The 19655-nt window shown below is 35.9% G+C and overlaps 2 protein-coding genes across 2 annotated transcripts; both read left to right on the top strand.

The window, feature by feature from the left end:
• Window positions 1-6171: 6171 nt before the first annotated feature.
• On the top strand, window positions 6172-13051 carry bgna (biglycan a). Its single transcript, XM_067393567.1, has 7 exons — window positions 6172-6415; window positions 10645-10757; window positions 10883-11096; window positions 11296-11406; window positions 12393-12486; window positions 12641-12779; window positions 12854-13051. The coding sequence occupies exons 1-7, from the start codon at window positions 6172-6174 to the stop codon at window positions 13049-13051; spliced, it is 1113 nt and encodes a 370-aa protein (XP_067249668.1).
• A 725-nt stretch (window positions 13052-13776) lies between these two features.
• On the top strand, window positions 13777-17386 carry LOC137026280 (phospholipase A and acyltransferase 2-like). Its single transcript, XM_067393565.1, has 4 exons — window positions 13777-13794; window positions 14229-14349; window positions 16908-17206; window positions 17293-17386. The coding sequence occupies exons 1-4, from the start codon at window positions 13777-13779 to the stop codon at window positions 17377-17379; spliced, it is 525 nt and encodes a 174-aa protein (XP_067249666.1). The 3' UTR covers window positions 17380-17386.
• The last annotated feature ends 2269 nt before the right edge of the window (window positions 17387-19655 follow it).

The following is a 19655-nucleotide window of genomic DNA, read 5'->3' as shown; positions in this document are numbered from 1 at the left end:
CTCAAATATCGCTTCTTACCTTTTCTGTTTTGTCTGTTTTCCAAATAGCTTTTGTATAATCTACAAATAAATTATTTTCTACTTGTTTGTAGCTTATACAGCCACTCAGACCGTTGATCGAATTTACCGGAAGATGGATTTATATCACCAGCTGTCATACAGCAAAGGCTATGCAGCTACGCATTCAGCAATTTCCCAGATCGTATTACGTACTACGAACATTTATATAATTTATTAATTAAAAAAATTAACTCCCAATATATACTTTAATGTGGGATATAAAGTCGTGAGATACATAATATTGTCGTGAGTTTAATAGCTACGTTTTAAAAAATATATAGCATGTCTCATATGGCATCACATCCCACATTCAAGCATATATGTTATCATTAATCCTGATCGATTAAAATGATTAAACTAAGACATAATTTCCAAAACCACACTGTACACAACTATCAGTCTTTGCATGTTGCAATAGCACAACAATGCTGCGCATAATACACACTTTAAGATGATGATGACAGGAAAATGAGTGAGAGATGACTGAAGTGTTTATATCCAGAAATATCATGGTGCGAGCAGTCCTGCTTCACGAATCAGAGGATCAGGCTTGTGTGATAAGGGATCTACCAGTCGATCATTTCCCCAGCACGTCGCTAAAAACACTCTATACATCTCATTATGTGCATACTATCCACCCTAAATAGTACTGAATATTAATAATGTCACATAGTATGCACGTTTAGACACAGACACTGTCTTTACAGCACATGGAGCGCGATAATGCACAGCCGCGCCAAACATACACGAAGAATATAACCAGTTTAACCGCCATCACTTCAAATTATTTATTAAATTTAGCTCTTAATGCGAGCTCTGTAGTCTCACCAATAATTCACCAAGGCCGTTCAAACATTTTCAAGAAATTTAATTCGCAAAACGACTTTGATTCCCGAACTGGTTCTGATCGAGGCTATCTATCACTGTAACCGGAAAATCTTTTACACTGCGTGGCTCATTCCGGAAGCCAAAAACCCGGAAGTGTGAAAAAGGTCTATTCCTGCACAACCGGAGGCTGCAGTTTCAGGACCGCATTTCAGTTTTTCATAACAGCGCCACCTACCGTACTGGATCAACACTAATTAAAGATGAACAATGTGGACAGCAATCAGACGGTGAGTACCGATATTTAATTAAGTTTTATTTGATAACGTTTAAACGGTGCGAAGTTTACATATTGAGAACTGCTAACTATTAATTAATAATTAATTCCCACCAAATTAAGAATTTGTGAGCTAGTTTTATTAATTACTACGATGTTAATTCGTGGCCATGATTTCATAAATCCTTGTTGAGTTTTAATGACGAAGTATTATAAGTGAATCTAGCCAGCACATTAATTAAACTTATCAGATGACAAGAGCATGGTTGATGTAAGGTTTGTAAGATTTACCTGCAGCTTAATGTATTAGTGTGAATAGTGGCTTAATATTTGTTGTTTTACCATATTTAAGTATAAAATATATATAATATACATTCCAGTTGAATATGTTAAACAAATGTTTCTTATTTATCTCTCTCTGTCTCTCTCTCTCTCTCTCTCTCTCTCTCTCTCTCTCTCTCTCTCTCTCTCTGTCTCTCGCTCTATCTTTCTCTAGAGTTGAAGCCTACAGCCATTCTATCCATGCAGCAACTGATGGAAAAGGGGTTCGCTTTGGTGCTGTTGTCGCAAAAATGACATACATATAAATAAACAAACAAACAAACATTCTTGAATCATTCTTGTGTCTTGTCTTGCCTCTCAACAACCTTTAAAATATCGGCTGTAATTTAGTGACTGCATACGCTGATTCCAACTTTAACTTACTTGATAATGAGCTAATTCACTTTAAGGAGGTTAATCAATATACTGTATAATTCAAGAGACTAAGACTTAAAGTTCTCAATTTTTTACAATTGTTTTAAAATTGATATACAATTTTCATTTATATTTTGTGTAAATTCATGTTTAAATTTAAAATTGTGACTCAAAGCACACTTAGTAATTAACCTCTCTGAAACTGCAGCCATCGCTATATCATCCAGTACGGTAGGTGGCGCTGTCACGAAAAACTAGAACTGCGGTCCTAGATCTGCGGTCCTGAAACTGCAGCCTCCGGTTGTGCAGGAACATACTATTGCACCGTCCTGCTAACGGGACACTTGGTGCTTTTTTATTTATTGCCTTTTTTGTATCACATGCTGTATTTGAGTAATTATCATAAATTAGGTGTCATTTGAAAGCTTATAAACTCAGAATTCATCCTGTGAAAACTGTTTTGAAATTGGACATTGTGTTATCATGGAAACAGTACTTTAAATCATTTTAGCGGGCTCCTCCCCCTAGTGGGCGTTGTCATGTTTCATTTTACAAAATGTATTTTAACTAATTTATAGTCAAAACTTTTCTAATCTTGACAAAACACGTATCATCGGAAAGGTCTGAATCTCAAGCTTCCATATTTGTGATAAAAGAGATATTTGGACAGAAATGTATTAATTTGTTAAAGGAGAATACATAAAAAAAAAATTAAATGGAATGTGTATGACACCCGGTGGCTATTTTTGGTACAACGCCTAAACAAAACGTCAATTTTTGTGATATCAACTTCAAATTTGGAACACAACTTGGTAAGAAATATGGCTTATTTAGAGTAAAAATTATTTTGTAAAATATATATTTTATATAAAATGTTTTAGTACAGTACATTTAAACTTCTACAACTTTTTCATACTTTCGTTTTTTTGAAGTGCTGTTCAGCAACATCTATCTATCTATCTATGCTTGGCCTAAAAACTTTAAACTAATTTAAACAAACATCAAAGTTTCTCTGCAAAACTTGATATTATTGGTCTGTTTAACAGGGAAAATTACTTCACATTTTAAATCTATTTATCTGTTTGTCTCATTTCATTACATCTCATTTATATATGCATAAACATTATGAATGGATATCTCATTAATAATATGTCCTGAAGGTTCAATAAAGGGTGATTTCAAATTAAATGTCTTAAAAATGTATAACAATAACTATGATAACTATAGTATTTTGGTGGAATTACCGGCCCACACACTCACACTATCTAACTCTCTCTCTCTCTCTCTTCACCCAAAAAGAAGGAGAAAAACAGTGGGAGGGAAAGACAACTTAAGTGGGAATGTCTCAAATACACATTTTTTTTCCCTCTTTTTGCAAGCTGTCCTGTGTTTTGAATTGCAGGTACTGTTCAGTGCTGAGTGACCGCTGGCAGCCAAGGACCTAATAGACAGTCATCCAAAACAATGATCAAACCATAAAATCTGTTTGCCATCAGACATCTCAAAAAAGAAGAAATCATCTCCGAATACATCTTGCACATCAGGTAAGATGCTTTGATGATCTTATTTATCTTTCTGACATGTTCCCTGTTCAGTTTTGTGCACCTGATGCACAGTAACTTAATTCATCTAATTCTATCATGACCAGTTAAATTCTTTGAAAAGCTCATTTAAAAAGAAAAAAAGGCTACTTTAATTCGTCCTAAAATCCTTGAGAAATGTTGTTTGTAGCTTTATGCATCACCCAGTCATCCACGTCAGCTCTGTAATCTTGACAGCATTCAGTAATGTAGTCTTTAATTAGCCCATCTCATCTCTCTAATATACGATGTAATTCAGCTTTGCACGACCATTTGGCATCATTTTGATATTGTACATCTTTAAAGAAAAAAGCAACCTTAACCTTATTCTTAGTTGTCCATTAAGGTTTTTATATATATATATATATATATATATATATATATATATATATATATATATATATATATATATATATATATATATATTATATATATATATATATATTATATATATTATATATATATATATATATATATATATATAACTTTTCTACATCAAGCTCACAGATAAGTGGGTACAGACTTTTAGACTAAACTTTAGGTAAAGACTTCTGGTAAACCCAAAATCATTTTATTCATTAGTACTCTTATTACACTGTTAGTTGAATTGTTCTGGCAGTGGTCAAAATCAGGCTGTGCACTTCATCAAAATCAGGCTGTGCTTTTAAATTAGGTCTTCCATTTTATTACATAACATTATTGTCATATTTTAAGAGGATATGATTTTGGTAAATTTATTTTGGTGCATGAGTCAGGGTGGCTCTCCAAAAACAATCTGTTAAACTTGCCAGTAATGTGGTTCTTCTGCCATTCTGTGGTAAAGGGTGTGGGAGTGAATTGAGAGAGAGGGAGAAAGAGCTCAGAGGCCGTTTAAAACCACACGCACAACACGTGGCACAAAAAAATAACTAGTTACTGCAGATCTGGACAGTCACAAAATCTAATAAAGAAAAGATCAGTGTGTCTGCACACTGAAATGAAGCAGTGTTATTTTAGTATTATTTATATAGTATTATAGTATTTATTAATATTTTTAATAAGGTTTTTTTTTATATATTTTTAGTTTTCATTTTATTTTGAGTTTAATTTTTAATTTATGAATATAATTTTTTATATTTTATATGCTTTATTTTATTTTAGTTTTAGAACTTCAACTTCAACTTATTTGTTTGAGTTAGCTGCCAAGGCAACATTTCTAATTTTCATATAGTTTTAAGTTTAATTTTTCATCTAATATTTATATTTTATTTTATTAGGCCTATTTTTATTTTTTATTTTATTTTAATATCTTCAGTTTTAGTTTTAGTTAACAATAACAACACTGGTTGTAAGAAGTCTTGTGGGCCGTTTACATGACACCGTTTTCAGCTAAAAATTGAAAAAATGTTATGCGTTTTGGTCGTTCTTTTACACGACAACGCCGTTTTGGGGGCCTGAAAATGCAAGCTTTTGAAAACGAGTTTCAAAGTGCAAGTTTTTGAAAACAATACCATCATCGTCTCTGTGTAAACTACAAAAACACAGAATGAAAACGGTGACGTCATGCGCATACATATTACATGTTCAGTCTATACGCCCATAGCGTTTCTTTACCAAGTGACATCGCCATCTACTGGTCTGGCAGCATATTACAGTATTTTTTGTCATTTTCGTGGATCTGTGTGAACGAGAATCATTTTGATAACATTGTCGTCTGTACACGAAAAACACAAAGGAAAAACCTTTCCCTTTTTAATACATCATTGTCATGTAAATGTATCCACAATGCAAAAATCTCTTTAATATCTCAATTCTTTCTCTTAGACAATAGTGAGATTAAAAAGAGAGCAAAAGGAGATTTGCTTTCTTCCTAGAACTTTGTCTTAAGAAAAACATCCTAAAATCTCTCCTCAAGTCTTTTCAGAAGAGATCTCAATATCAAAAGTCAGTTTAAATACATACCTTGGTATTTCTCACTAAATTATCTGAGCTATGTAATCCACGCATATTTTATAGCTTTATAGTCTTACTGTGTCAACAAATTTCTCATTTATGTCCATTTTTGAATCTCCTAAGGAATTTCAGACTAAACATCTGACATTGTTGATACTTAAATGAAACAAAATCCCCTGAGCTATGAAAGAGCAACATCTAAGTAATTCAATTTTCCTCTAGGATGGAAGTGCATTAGTTATTAGTGATTAATTATGTACATGTGTCACATGTTTCTTCTGCAGAAGAAAATGATCAAATGCACCAAAAGGGCAACATTGGCTAGATATGTTTGCACTCAGTCTTCATCTCTGATGTTGCATCAGTGTGGTTTCAGCTGTAATTCAGCTGGACAAAAGACTCAAAAATACACTCAGATGATGTTACACCCATTCTGGGAGAGAAAAAAAGTGTAAATATAGCATGAAGACAGGTTACGAAAATACACATTTGCACACGTTGATGCATCTGACCCAAACAAGTCTTTCCCTGTCTCAGGTTTTAGTTTTAGTTACAATGAGATATTTTCTCCATTGTCGATGTGGAGAGCAGATTGGTTTATTGTGACTGTCAGCGAGGCGGCTGCATTTTCAAAGCTTAATGAGACCACAAAATGATGGATTTTACCAGAATCAGCTCTTGGATGCAAAGTGGCATTTATGGTTTTTATAAAAGTGTGGAAAACAATTATACTGCCATATTTTGAAAGTTTCATTCCTCTAGTACTTTCTCTCTTTTTCGCAGATTAAAAACGTAGCAGCCATGTTGTCGGTCTGTGTGGCTTTCCTATTTCTCTGCACTGCCCACCTGCCACTACACTCCTCCGCCCTTCCCTTCGAGCAGAAAGGATTCTGGGACTTTGGCAAGGACATTGATGTGAAAGAGCTGATGATGATGATGAAGGACCAGGAAGAAGGGTCAGCTATGGATCCATACCAACCTGAACATCCCACATGCCCATTTGGCTGTCGGTGCGACCTCAGAGTCGTACAGTGCTCGGATTTAGGTGGGCTTAAGATGATATGTGTTTGCGATGTTGTCTTAGGATAGACAGACAAGATAATGACTGTTTAGTCTGAGAGGTTTTGCTTCTAGACCCACATTTTATATGGGACAACACAGTGCCAAAAATGCACAGGATGGGCTGTTTTGTGCCATATTTACTATAGCAAATTTAAAGAATGCAATTAATTATGCATTTTATTATTTAATACTGTTTTTCAACAACATTATCAGAACATACTTGTGACCCGTTTTTGGGCTGCAACTCACCAGTTGATAACTGATGGAATGAGTTACAGGATATCCCCTTTATATCATCCATCTTATCCCAAAATTACTAGCCTGTTACATCGAGCAAACTTCAAAGACCTGCCTATCATTTTTCCCATGACATTTTAAAAATGTAGCATGAATGAATGTGGTATGTATGAAACACAATGATATGAATATGAATATATATATAAAAGTAAATCAAAGTTGTGGCTGAAAGTAGGGAAAGTGAGGAGGAAATTTTGGCTGAAAGCTAAATAGAAATGTCAGGTTTTAACAACCACATCAAAGGCCTGAATGAGATCAGGATCAAATTTAGCTCGAGAACGGATACCAATTCAGACACACCGCTAATCTGGCCCATCCACATCAGACAGCACATGTGGCGTGTGGTCGGTCACCTGAGAAGACAGACGTTCTGGTTATTCTACTCGGTACAGCAAACGTGCCATAAACTATGATGTCGGTTTCACCAGGAATGATGAATTTAAAAGCAAATGGACAATTTTTTATGGATGCCAGGTACCACCCAAGCACAGCTGTCCTCTTTCCCTCTATCTCTCTTTTATGAAGTTCATAAAATACAGCTATTCTCCTCTTTTTCTCTCTCTCCACATTGTAATGTGCTACGTGGAGCCATGGTCATCTGGCTCCATCTTAATTATATGGGAAGCTCAAAGGGGAATGCTAGCACACAACAACTGAGCACAGCAAACACACAGAGCTCGAAGCCTAGAGAATTACCAAACATTTCCGAAATTATAGCCCGCTGAAAAGTTTACAAGTGAACCTGTGTAACCCAAAGACTCATATGGTAGAGATGATTCTTAAATGAACTGCTTCTATACGTCCTAAAAGCATCCTATAAAGTGGCATGATTGATTTTTTTTTTTTTTTTTTTTTTGATGGCTATAGACCTTATTCAGACTCAGAGCAATGCAATGACAGGTAAGACTTAGGCTACCATGTTTTAAATGGCATTCGCTGTAAAAAGCTGTATAATGATCCTAGATCACTTATAATTTTCCACAGCTCATGTTGTTTTAAGTTTTTTTTTTTTTTTTTTTTGTCTACTGAATTGTATTGGAAAGATTTGCAGTGTTTCGTCAGCAGAACAATCCAAAAACACATTAAATACAGGCATGAAAACGGGTCAGAGGTGAAAAAGGTGAGAAGGATACTACCCCTCTATGGGGGTCCTGGGGGCATGCTCCCCCGGAAGAAAAATTTAAATATTCCACATTTTAAAGCATCAATCTGATGCATTTTGAGATGCTTTTTTTGCCAACCTGGGGAGAGCTGGAGAAACTTAACTTCAGCCATGAGTCAAAAATTATTATGGCATCCTTACTAAGTATTATGCAAGCAATTTCATGCCAGCCTGTCACTGGGTCTAACATTTACAGTATATTTGGGGGAAGAACCTTGCGCTATGATTGGTCGAACTCTTCTTCTTTTGCTGTTGCTTGATTTGAGGACTGCGCGTGCACAGAGGCGTCACCAGGTTTTTGTGTAGTTTAGAGTGAAAAATCGTACCAGCGTACTTTGAAGTCAAACTGCGAATCCGCTACGTAAATTGCGTACAGGTTGGCAGGTCTGCTTATTGATAGAACGGTGGACCACTTTACCTTCTGCCTTGTCAGTCCCCTCACCTCAATATCTACCTCCTCAAAAACGGCATTAGCTAATAATTTTCCACCGGAGCTTTAGCTAGCTGGCTAACGTTGTGTTCTCTCCTGCTGTGTTCAATGACTCAATTCATCAAACTGTAGCTAACGTTAGCTAAGTCTATGTCAACAGAGCTCCTGGGTAACTTATATACCAGAAAATATTAAAATTATTGAAACCATTCAGGGCTCAACGCTAAGGATTTTTTTCTGCTGGCCCAGTTACTTGCCCCGCCGAAATTTTCCGGGCCCCACAACAAAAAAATGTATAAAAGTAAAAGACAAGAAAATGGACCTATAGAATAAGCATAGTTATTGTTTTCATTGTTTTTGATAAATTTAACCTCAATACATAAGGTTATAACACCAAAAGCTACTAGATTTATTTTAAATATTATTAGATAAATAAACAGTAAGTAGTAAAATAGTAACAAATAATCAAATTACGAGTAATAGCACAAATAAATACAACAGAACAAACATATAAATTAAATGGTGCTTTTCAAGTTTTTTATGTAGGTTTAAACAGAAGATTTTCAAGTACAGAAATTGTAATTAATGTATAACTATAGAATAGATAACTTTATTAAAGTTAATCAAGAGCAGTTACAGATGCATAAAAATGTTTTTAATGTTCAAAATATAAAACGTTAAATACTGTTATTTGAAATTTTTAAAAATGAAGACACTTTAAATGTGAAATTTAACCCGCCAGTAGGTGGCAGCGAATCACTGTTAATGAGCGAATCATTGAGATTCAACCGATTCATTCAAACGGCTGAATCATTCAGGAAGTGTTGCTCAGAGACGCAAAACAATTCGGTGGACTTTGGAACTATTTTCGTTGGTGAAATACAGCGAAACAGACGATTTGGTGTCTAAAATGTAAGTCACTTGATATTAAGTTCTTGTTCATTAAATTGTATGCTGAATAAAATCAAGATCACATTTGTAATCATGCTAATATTTGGAGAAAAACGGAGCTCTTTGTGTAATATTGATTAACTTTATTAAATTATATATGAAATATATACAGGGGCATTTTGCCCCTTATCTTGAATTTTGGGGGCATTTTAATAGACTAAATCACGCAGTGAAAGCGACACTTTAAATATAAGCACACACTACTCTAACCGTAGGTAACAATAACTATGCTGTGTCTAGTAACGTTAGACTGTTTTTGTAAAGTGAGGGACATACTCGATAATTTCAGATCGCTAAATCAACAATTAGCCTACGATATTATAGACGATATATAACGCACACTCTACAGCAAGTGACCGGTGCGTCTACTGTCCCGCGCGTCGTTCACACTGGCCCCGGGCCATCGGGCAGTCCTTATTGTCGAGCCCTGCCCTCACTCACCAAATTCAGTCAGGTAAATCGCCGAGGCCAGGCGTGCTTTCAGCTTCTGATGGTGGTCTGCACTGGTGATGCAAGGCCCTTCGCGTTAATATTTCCATGCACGCGCATCTGTTCACAGTTCACTGAATCGCAGGTCGCAGTTCACCGAATCTCGCGCACGCGCACCTGTTCGCAGTTCACTGACTCCAAAAATATTCTCGTCGCTTTATAATATTAATATTGAGCCACTGTACTCACATGAACTGATTTAAATATGTTTTTAGTACCTTTATGGATCTTGAGTGAGGAAATGTCATTGCGTCTTAAATTATCGATTGTAGCTAGAATTACCACAATGGGCTTCTGTTTTAATATTACTGGGGTAGTGTTGCAGTGTTCGTCTTGTTGCTTGGCCAATTGTTTTGTACATCGCAAAGGACAATTTTTTTCTAGGCAAAAGCTTTAAAATAATATATAGGTAAGTGTTTTTTTACTGTATTGCTGTAATATATGACCATAAATTAAAGGTAGCTTTTTACTTTATTAATGTGATAAGTGAGACAGGATGTTTAACTAGAAAAAAATAGGCTTAATTTATCCACCAGACAGTTGACAGACAGAATGGGGAGGGGCTAAAAATAAGAGGGTTTGGTGATGTCAGCTGGAATCTTTTCAGAGGCGGAACAAGTTACTAGGCCATAATTTAATGACAAAAATTTGTTCTCTTTGGAATTACTTGTACCAATAAATTAGCCTACGCAACATAAGAACGGAAAGTGTTTTAAGAAAGTAAATATTTTTATTCTGATTTCAAATTGAAATTTTCCACTATCTGGAAAATATGAATTACCAATGCAACATAAAAGCCTAAACAACATTTGATCCACAATATTGATTTTTTTAAGACTCCATTTCTAGCAATATATCTGTTTTTGTTTGTTTGCCCCAACAGGGCTAGGTTACGTGCCATACGATATTCCTGCAGACACACTGCTGTTGGACCTGCAGAGCAACAGGATCACAGAGATTAGGGAGGGAGACTTTAAGGGACTGTCCAACCTCTATGTGAGACCTAACATATCTTTATTTTATAATTTGAATCATAATTACATTTGCAAATTTCTAAATGCAATATTGTGCTTTATGTGGTGCATTCCTATTAACTATTCATAGCCCCTGTCCCATTTCAGGCCCTGGTGTTAAGATATAACCAAATCTCCAAAGTTCATCCCAAGGCATTCCTTCCTCTGAAGCGTCTGCAGAAGTTATACATCTCGCACAACCTTCTGACTTCCATTCCCAAAAACCTGCCTCCATCCCTTGTGGAGCTGCGTATCCATGACAATCACATCAAGAGGGTGCCGGCATTTAGCTTCTCAGGCCTCCACAACATGCATGTCATTGGTAAGACTGTGTGTTTATCTGTGTTTATACTGTATTTTAGCTGTGCTAATGACATCATATGGTATGATTCATGATGTCATGGTTGCTCGCTGAGGTTTAGTCCTGTAAAGCTGCTTTTTGACAACATTTACTGATAAAAAGCTCTACATAAATAAATTAAATACTTTATTTGTGCCTCAAACACTGGTTGATATTGCAGAAATGGGTCGTAATCCAATCCAGAACAGTGGTTTCGAACCTGGAGCATTTATGGGCCTTAAACTGAACTACTTGCGCATTTCTGAAGCCAAACTCACTGGGGTTCCCAAAGGTAATGAAAATTATGGTTAAAATTTAATATATATTTAATTAACTTGTTTTTTTTATATTGCAGCCATTATTCATTGTGTTTTTAATTAGCAAATGGTTTCATAAGAATGCTGTATTGTATATATACACACAATACAGCATATATATATAGCGACGCCATTTTTTGTGGGCGAAAACTACCTGGTGGCAGAAAATGACAGTTCTGCAGTAGCAGTCTATGGAAAACACAGAATAAAAGAAGTTAATTTCGAGTTTATATCTCACAATTTTGAATTTTTTTGCTCACAAATCGGAGTTTATATCTGACTATTCTTATAAGGAAAAACAGAATTGTGGGATATTATTTCTGGGTCTTTTTTCATCAGAATTGCAAGTTTATATCCCGTAATTTTGATATAATCTCACAAATGCAAGAAAAAAAGTCAGAATTGTGAAATAAAAATGTTATAGGCAATGTTTAAAATTATTAAAGTAAAATGTTATAGGTTTAAATATTATTTTCTGCTGTAACTGCTATGTATGTATGTCCCCTATGAACTGCATATGAGAATATTATGTAGACTTACAGTTTACATCAAATTCTTGCTTTAATATAGACTAAATATTACAGGTTTCATGAGTGTAGTCTGTGATTTGCAACATAAACGTCTGCATTTAGCTTCAAAGGGCATCTTCAACGATGGAATTCTATAAAAATGCGTTCCAATTCTGACATCCAAAGGCACAACAAAACTTTTTTCTCTTATTCTGTGGATTTAGCTCATTTTCCTCCACATGTCACCGCTATTTTTCTGCCACCGCTATGTGTGCGCAGCTGCAAGTGACGTAACTGTGACGTCTACTCCAAATTGGTCTATACGGAATAAAGGTGTATTTGTGTTTTGTTACAGAATACAAAATTCTTTTCTTCATGGAATGTGTCCCATTATGTTTCAAATACAATGCAACTCATTCTATTCCATATGGAATGTGTTTCATTCTTGCCAGACCTTCCCAGCAGTCTTAATGAGCTTCATTTGGACAATAATCAGATTCAGGCCATTGAGTTGGTGGATCTCAGCCAGTACACCCAGTTGCAGAGGTAAACCCTACACATAATATATATATGTAAACATGCATTGTGATTCTACTGTTGCAATGAAACATTCCCCTTCAGTTGTACTTTTACATGTTATGACATAAAGTTTGCTTTGGGTGTCCTCTAGTGGTTAAAACCCCTCTGTCTCTGTGTCTAGGTTGGGACTCGGCAGTAACCAGATTCGCCACATTGAGCACGGTGCTTTATCTTACCTCACCAACCTGAGGGAGCTGCACCTTGACAACAACCGTCTGCCCAGTGTGCCCAGTGGTCTGCCTCATATGAAGTATCTGCAGGTGGGCTTGTGTACAGAATTCTACTGATTCTAGTTCATTTCTACTAAATAAACTGAACCACACTCTCCTTACAGGTTGTCTACCTCCATTCAAACAACATCACCAATGTTGGGCTGGATGACTTCTGCCCTACGGGTTTTGGGATGAAGAGGGTGTTCTACAATGGCATCAGTCTCTTTGACAACCCGATCAGGTACTGGGAGGTGCAGCCCGCCACGTTCCGCTGTGTCAGTGACCAAATGGCTGTACAGTTTGGGAACCACAAGAAATAAAAGATGTACAAAACCAATCCAGGAGGAGAACAAGAGGAAAAAGGGGCCATAATTTGTGTAAATCATCAAGATATTTGAGAGAAGACAATGAATAAACATTTCCATGGAGGAATAATTCAGAAGAAACATGGACTCCATTTAAAGAACCATTGGTAAACGAAATTAAAACAGTGCATTCAAAACTATTGATATGTGTAATTCCCTGCTGACATTAATGAATATGTACTCCACAAAAACGACTTTTTGTTCGATTTAGTTGACATACAGCATTGATGATTCCTCTCTGAGATGTCTATTAACAGCTTCATTTGCTTAGTTTCCATGGATTGGATCTTTAAATAATTAGATAAATTCACAGCTTGTCATTCTGGACGCCTATTGTCACTCATTCATCATGGTAATACTGTAATAAAGTGGATTGTGTTGTGAATGTTTATCATGCCATCACAAGACAGCCTATCTTAAAGGTGACACGCTTATTTTCTTCTAACTTTAATGTGAAGAAATGATCACCTAAGTGAATTCAGTGGAATTAATAACCCAGTCCCAGCAGATGTGGCAGAAGATTTTAAGGTGGAGTAGCTAAATTACACTGCAAGGAGAAAGTCTTCACAAACAAACAAGTCCTTCTGCTGGTTGTCTGCCACGCCCACAAGGCTTGGCAGAGTCATTTAAATCCTTTTGCTTATATAGTTTCTGCTCGTAACGACTAAACAACACGAGAAATGGACTACAAAGAACAGGTACGTTAACAAATATTTACTGAATGAACTCAATGCGTGGATGATAAGAATTAATATTTCAAAACAAGCCTATAAACTAATATGTATTATTTTATGTCACCTTAATTAAGTAGTTGGATTTCATGAACATGTTAAAGACTGCCAATTCTAACTAGCCTATTAGAATTGTTTAAATTTTAATATGTATTATTTAGAATCAGCTGAGGCTACTTTATTCTCATACGCATTGCATTTAATGTTAAAAGTCCAATCATGTTTCGTAACGAGGATCTTTTGTAGAATTAGTAATGATTTTACTTTAATAGTATGACACTATAGAATGGCTATAATTCAAGTCCTCAAAGAATGCAGCCGTCATATGTTGTCAAACTTGTTCTGAAACCTGTAACAGCCGTGTGCGGGAGGAATCTCAGATAAAAAACTGTCATGCACAGGTTGAGCAAGTTATATCCAGCGCGCAATTCGGAGATTTGATCGAGTTCTCGTACCCCATTGGCTACTCACACTGGGGCGTGTACGACGGAGATGGATACGTCATTCACTTTGGGGTTGCAGGTAAGCATAATTCTATAAAAAATAACAATACAATCATACTATAGCCTACTAAACTATACTATACGTAAGCAATAAGGTGTGAGAGGGTGTGCTGTATCGTGAATAAGTCACGGATGAAGGGCAAGAATAGGCAGATTCCATTGTGACAAGTTACCACACAAGAAGGTTTTTTTGTAGCCATACATTTTAGGTGTGTGTCTGAAATTGAGGTTCAAAAATAAACCTACCCGGATTTTCACTGGAGTAAAACTTTTTTTAAGAATCCTACATAAGAAAGGTATATATAAAACTCCTACACTGTTGTATAGTAAACTACATGTTCAATTCAAATGTCACCTGATATGACTGTGATGCATAAAGCCTAATTCAGGCAATGAATTTAAACACAATACATATACAGTATATTTAGTAGCTTATTAAAGAGTTGGTTCACCCAAAAATGAATATAATGTCATTTATTACTCGTGCCGTTCCACACTCGTAAGACCTTCGTTAATCTTCGGAACGCAAATTAAGATATTTTTGTTGAAATCCGATGGCTCCGTGAGGCCTGGATAGCCAGCAATGACACTTCCTCTCTCAAAATCCATAAAACATATTTAAATCAGTTCATGTGAGTACAGTGGTTCAATATCAATATTATAAAGCGACAAGAATATTTTTTGTTTGCCAGAAAAACAAAATAACGACCTATTTAGTGATGTCCGATTTCAAAACACTGCTTCATGAAACTTCGGAGCGTTATGAATATTTTTTGTTGAATCAGCGGTTCGGAGTGCCCAAGTCACGTGATTTCAGCAGTTTGGCGGTTTGACACGCGATCCGAATCATGATTCGACACTGATTCATAATGCTCTGATGCTTCATGAAGCAGTGTTTTGAAATCGGCCATCACTTTATAAGTCGTTATTTTGGTTTTTTGGAGCACCAAAAATATTCTCGTCGCTTTATAATATTAATATTGAACCACTGTCTACTCACATGAACTGATTTAAATATGTTTTTACTACATTAATGGATCTTGAGTGAGGAAATGTCATTGCTGGCTATGCAGGCCTCACTGAGCCATCGGATTTCAACTAAAATATAATAATATACTAAAATACGGCATGAGGTGAGTAATAAATGACATTGGCACATAGGCTTACGAGTGCTCGACATACGCTTGTCCGGGACTGCGGGACAAGTGAATTTTTTGAAGTGAAAGAGAATTTTACTTGCCTGACCAGATAAGTAGCTTGAATAAAATGTCAATAACAACCAAAACGCGAGAATGATTAATCTAGCTTAAGTGGCGACTGATAGTGGATGTACTGGCGGTGATATTGCGCTGTTGAGGATCACGTAACCTCTTGAGGAGAATTCAAAACAAATGAGCTCTGTTCACACAAACTCCGTTATCATGTTGCAATAAAAATTCAATGGAGTTTAGCTTGCTATTTACGACATATGATAAAGTTAAGCATCACACGACCGAAAGTGCTGAATTCCTGAATATCACCTCGATTGAAATTGACACTAATTTCATACAACAGTTCAATAAACAAGTAGTTAATATCAATCACTTACGTTTTAGATGCAATATGCCTGTTTTTTTTTTTTTTTGTTCTATTGTAGCAGCGAAAATAGTTCCAAACAAAGCAGAAGCAGCGCATTTCGCAGCTGCGCTCAGCCGTTTTGAATGATTCAGCGTTTTGAACGAATCGGTTGAGTGAAGATTCAATCGCCCATTCATAAACAACTGCTTCATTCTTGATTCAGAGTGAATCGTTTGAATAAATGACTCAGTGGCTCACTCATTAAGACGGTCACTTGCCGCCATCTACTGGCGGTTTAATTTCATGTTTAAAAGTATAAATTTCCCACCAGCATTTCTTATTTGTTTATTCAAAAATATTTAAAGAATCTCATAACATTATTGAACGCAGTTGTACTTTTTCAGTGTAAATTATTTAATTTGGTAACAGCCCTATAATGTCTTACTATTTTAATTTAGCAAATGTAAGAATATGAAATAAAAGATAAAAGATTTGAATAATATTTTTATTTTTTTCCAGTCAAGCTACTTTTTTACTCTGACAAGTAAATGATTTAGTTGTCCAAAGGACAAGCACAAAACCAGGCTTAATGTCGAGCACTGTATTTCGTATTTATATTCTGTCCTTTAATGGTAGCATCACTCTTATATTTGATACTGACACAAAGGAGAAGGCACGTTTTATTTTATTGTCATCAGATGTAGCTCTGCACACTACAAGCATCTATAGAATGATTTTGATCAGCATTTTAATTTTCATAGCAGAGGGCTCTCTCAACTTGTTATATTTTACAGTTTGTCAAATTATACGATTTTGTAGTCTTTGCATACACATGCACCCCTCGAAAGCCTGAAACCACAGAGCCCCCCCACATAACAAATCCCAATTTAACCCCTGCCTATAACTGTTTTACTTGGATCACTTGTGCTGTAGGCTATTCCTGATTTCTTCTATTCTTGATCACCGTTATGTAATTACACAACGTTTTGTCTCATACCGAACTTGCTTTTTCCATATCAGATGAAACTCAGGTGATGAGTACGTTTCGGGGTTTTCTGCAGACTGTCTTCCCTGTTTGTGGTGATCTTTTGCTTGGAGAAACTAAGATACGGCGTCAGCTTCTGTCTGAGGTTAACGTACCTAAAGGAGCTCGTGTTTTAGTGAGCAATGGCCGACACGATCTCCAGCCTTCACCTGAGGATGAAATCAGAAAACGACGAAATGCTTTACTTGACAAGGAGTTTACTTACAAAGTCCTCACATTTAACTGTGAGCACTTTGCCACATTTGTCCGCTCTGGAAAAGCGATGTGCAATCAGGTGAGTTGATGAATCAGGTAGTTTAACAGTATATCATTATGTTTGTGTCATGTACATTTTAGTTATTGGTTCCTTTGTTTTAATAGATCCCAGGGAAGCCCAAAAACAAGGAATGTGTGGATGCCACAGAACAATTTAGCAGCCTTGTGCCATCGTTGGATACTGACTCCTGAATGCCAATCTACAGATTATCATGAGAATAATATATTGTGTTTCATACTTCAAGGATGTTTCATATTTCAAGGATATTTTCCCCATACTCTTGGAATTAAACCAGTTTTTAAAGATTTCTGTTTAATATCACGGGAAAGGGTTCTTCACTCTTTAATGGTCTTATTTGGTCTCCTAGACTGGTCAGGCTGGTATTAAAATGGTTTGGGCCACTTTTTAGGTGGTCAGTCCGGGAGACTGACTTGGTTAAGCTAAAAGACCATCTTGTATGAGCTAAGAAGTGTTTTTTTTAAAGGGTTTTCCCATATTTCTGACTATCTTCTATTTCTAACTAATATGGTGCATACCATTACTAATGTTTGCCATAGCTTACACCACAGTTATGTTAGACCCCATGCATCGCTTGACAAGTGCAGATTTCTTTCTTGTGCTGCTGACACATTGCCAGTTACAACAGAAAGTCTGGGAAATATCTAAGGGCCAAGTCACCAATTCCAATACGATTTGAGTCTTAGAGTATCTGTTTTTAACAGTACTAAAAGTGTTAGTTCAACCAAAAATGAAAATTCTGTCATTATTTACTCACCCCCATGTCGTTCCACACCCGTAAGACCTTCATTCATCTTCAGAACACAAATTAAGATATTTTTGATAAAATCCGATGGCTCAGTGAGGCCTCTATAGACAGCAATAACACTCCCTTTTTCAGTGCCCATAAAGCTACTAAAGACATATTTAAAACAGTTCATGTGACTACAGTGGTTCAACCTTAATATTATAAAGCGATGGGAATACTTTGTGTGCCAAAAATAACAAAATAGTGACTTTATTCCACAATATCTAGTGATGGGCGATTTCAAAACATTGCTTCATAAAGCTTTGAAGCTTTACGAATGGATTCAGTGGTTCGGAGTGCATATCAAACTGCCAGAGTCACGTGAACTATTGACATTTCAAAACAATTATGACGGAACGAAGCCTCATTTACTGAAATCACGTGATTTTGGCACTCTGAACCACTGATTCGAAGCAAATGATTCATAAAGCTTCGAAGCTTCATGAAGTAGTGTTTTGAAATCGCCCATCACTAGATATTGTGGAATAAAGTCGTTATTTAGTTATTTTTGGCGCACAAAAGTATTCTTGTTGCTTTATAATATTAAGGTTGAATCACTGTAGTCACATGAACTGTTTTAAATATGCTTTATGGGCATTGAAATAGGGAGTGTTATAGCTGTCTATAGAGGCCTAACTCAGCCATCAGACTTTATCAAAAATATCTTAATTTGTGTTCAGAAGATGAACAAAGGTCTTACGGGTTTGGAACGACATGAAGGAGATTAATTAATGACAGAATTTTCATTTTTGGTTGAACTATCCCTTTAAGTATTTTACTCAACCTAAATGTAGGCTCAAAGATGCACTAGTCCTCAACACCCAAGACACATGCCAGTGAAAATGAGGAACAGTTGATTTGTTAGATGAGAAATCACGTTTCTTATATAAAGTCAAAATAAAACTGAACACCTCAAAATTGGAATAAATCAAGGTCGACAACAGCCTCTTGAAAGTCTCAGTTAAGCTCAAGTGCACAAAAAGGCTATAAGACATCCTTCAAAAAGGTCTCTTCAATATAGCGGATAAATAAAATAATGTTAAGTAAAATGAACTAGTCAAAGTCTATTTGCACTGGAGGTGCTGGTTTCTCCACATCGCCGGCTGCAGTCACGCCCTCATCTCATAAATCAAACACCTGCGATTCAGCAACAGCCTGCTGATGCACTCACATTCATCTTGGGCGAGTAAATTCAAAACGCACAAGATATAGTACCTTCAATGCCCTTAGATGACGATATCGCTTGAGTAAACAGCTGCAGAAAAAGTTAGGTGTCATGCAAAATGTAATGTGTAATTGCATTACTCATAACAAATGTATTGAAGAGTACATTTGCTTATTCAAAAATGTAGTCAAGTAGAGAGTAAAAGTTGCTAATATCTTTGATACTCAGTAAAGCTACAAAGACACCAAAAAGAGACTTGAGTAGAGTAACTAATTAGATTTACTCAAATACTTTACACCTCTGGTCTTTTCTAACAACCTAAAGAGAACCTATTCAGAATGTTATCTGATGGCTTTTCTTATATATTTATAACCATAAGCTTCCCAGAATGCTCTGGGAATCAAAAATTGTTAGCTAGGTAAAGGTTTTAAATTACGCCATAGCCATGAACATTTATTTTCTACTTACTAGTCAGCTGCATGTGACTTTGGCCTATT

Source organism: Chanodichthys erythropterus, chromosome 9 (assembly GCF_024489055.1).
Source record: "Chanodichthys erythropterus isolate Z2021 chromosome 9, ASM2448905v1, whole genome shotgun sequence".
Classification (NCBI taxonomy): Eukaryota; Metazoa; Chordata; class Actinopteri; order Cypriniformes; family Xenocyprididae; genus Chanodichthys; species Chanodichthys erythropterus.
Note: the sequence above shows the minus strand (reverse complement) of the source record. Positions and strands in the feature narration are given on the sequence as shown.

Coding starts and splice junctions, on each gene's coding strand:
- bgna (XM_067393567.1), top strand. CDS start 6,172: ATGTTGTCGGTCTGTGTGGCTTTCCTATTTCTCTGCACTGCCCACCTG. Junction 6,416..10,644: donor CGTACAGTGCTCGGATTTAG/GTGGGCTTAAGA, acceptor TTGCCCCAACAG/GGCTAGGTTACGTGCCATAC. Junction 12,780..12,853: donor CTCATATGAAGTATCTGCAG/GTGGGCTTGTGT, acceptor CTCTCCTTACAG/GTTGTCTACCTCCATTCAAA.
- LOC137026280 (XM_067393565.1), top strand. Junction 14,350..16,907: donor CATTCACTTTGGGGTTGCAG/GTAAGCATAATT, acceptor TTTCCATATCAG/ATGAAACTCAGGTGATGAGT. Junction 17,207..17,292: donor GAAAAGCGATGTGCAATCAG/GTGAGTTGATGA, acceptor TTGTTTTAATAG/ATCCCAGGGAAGCCCAAAAA.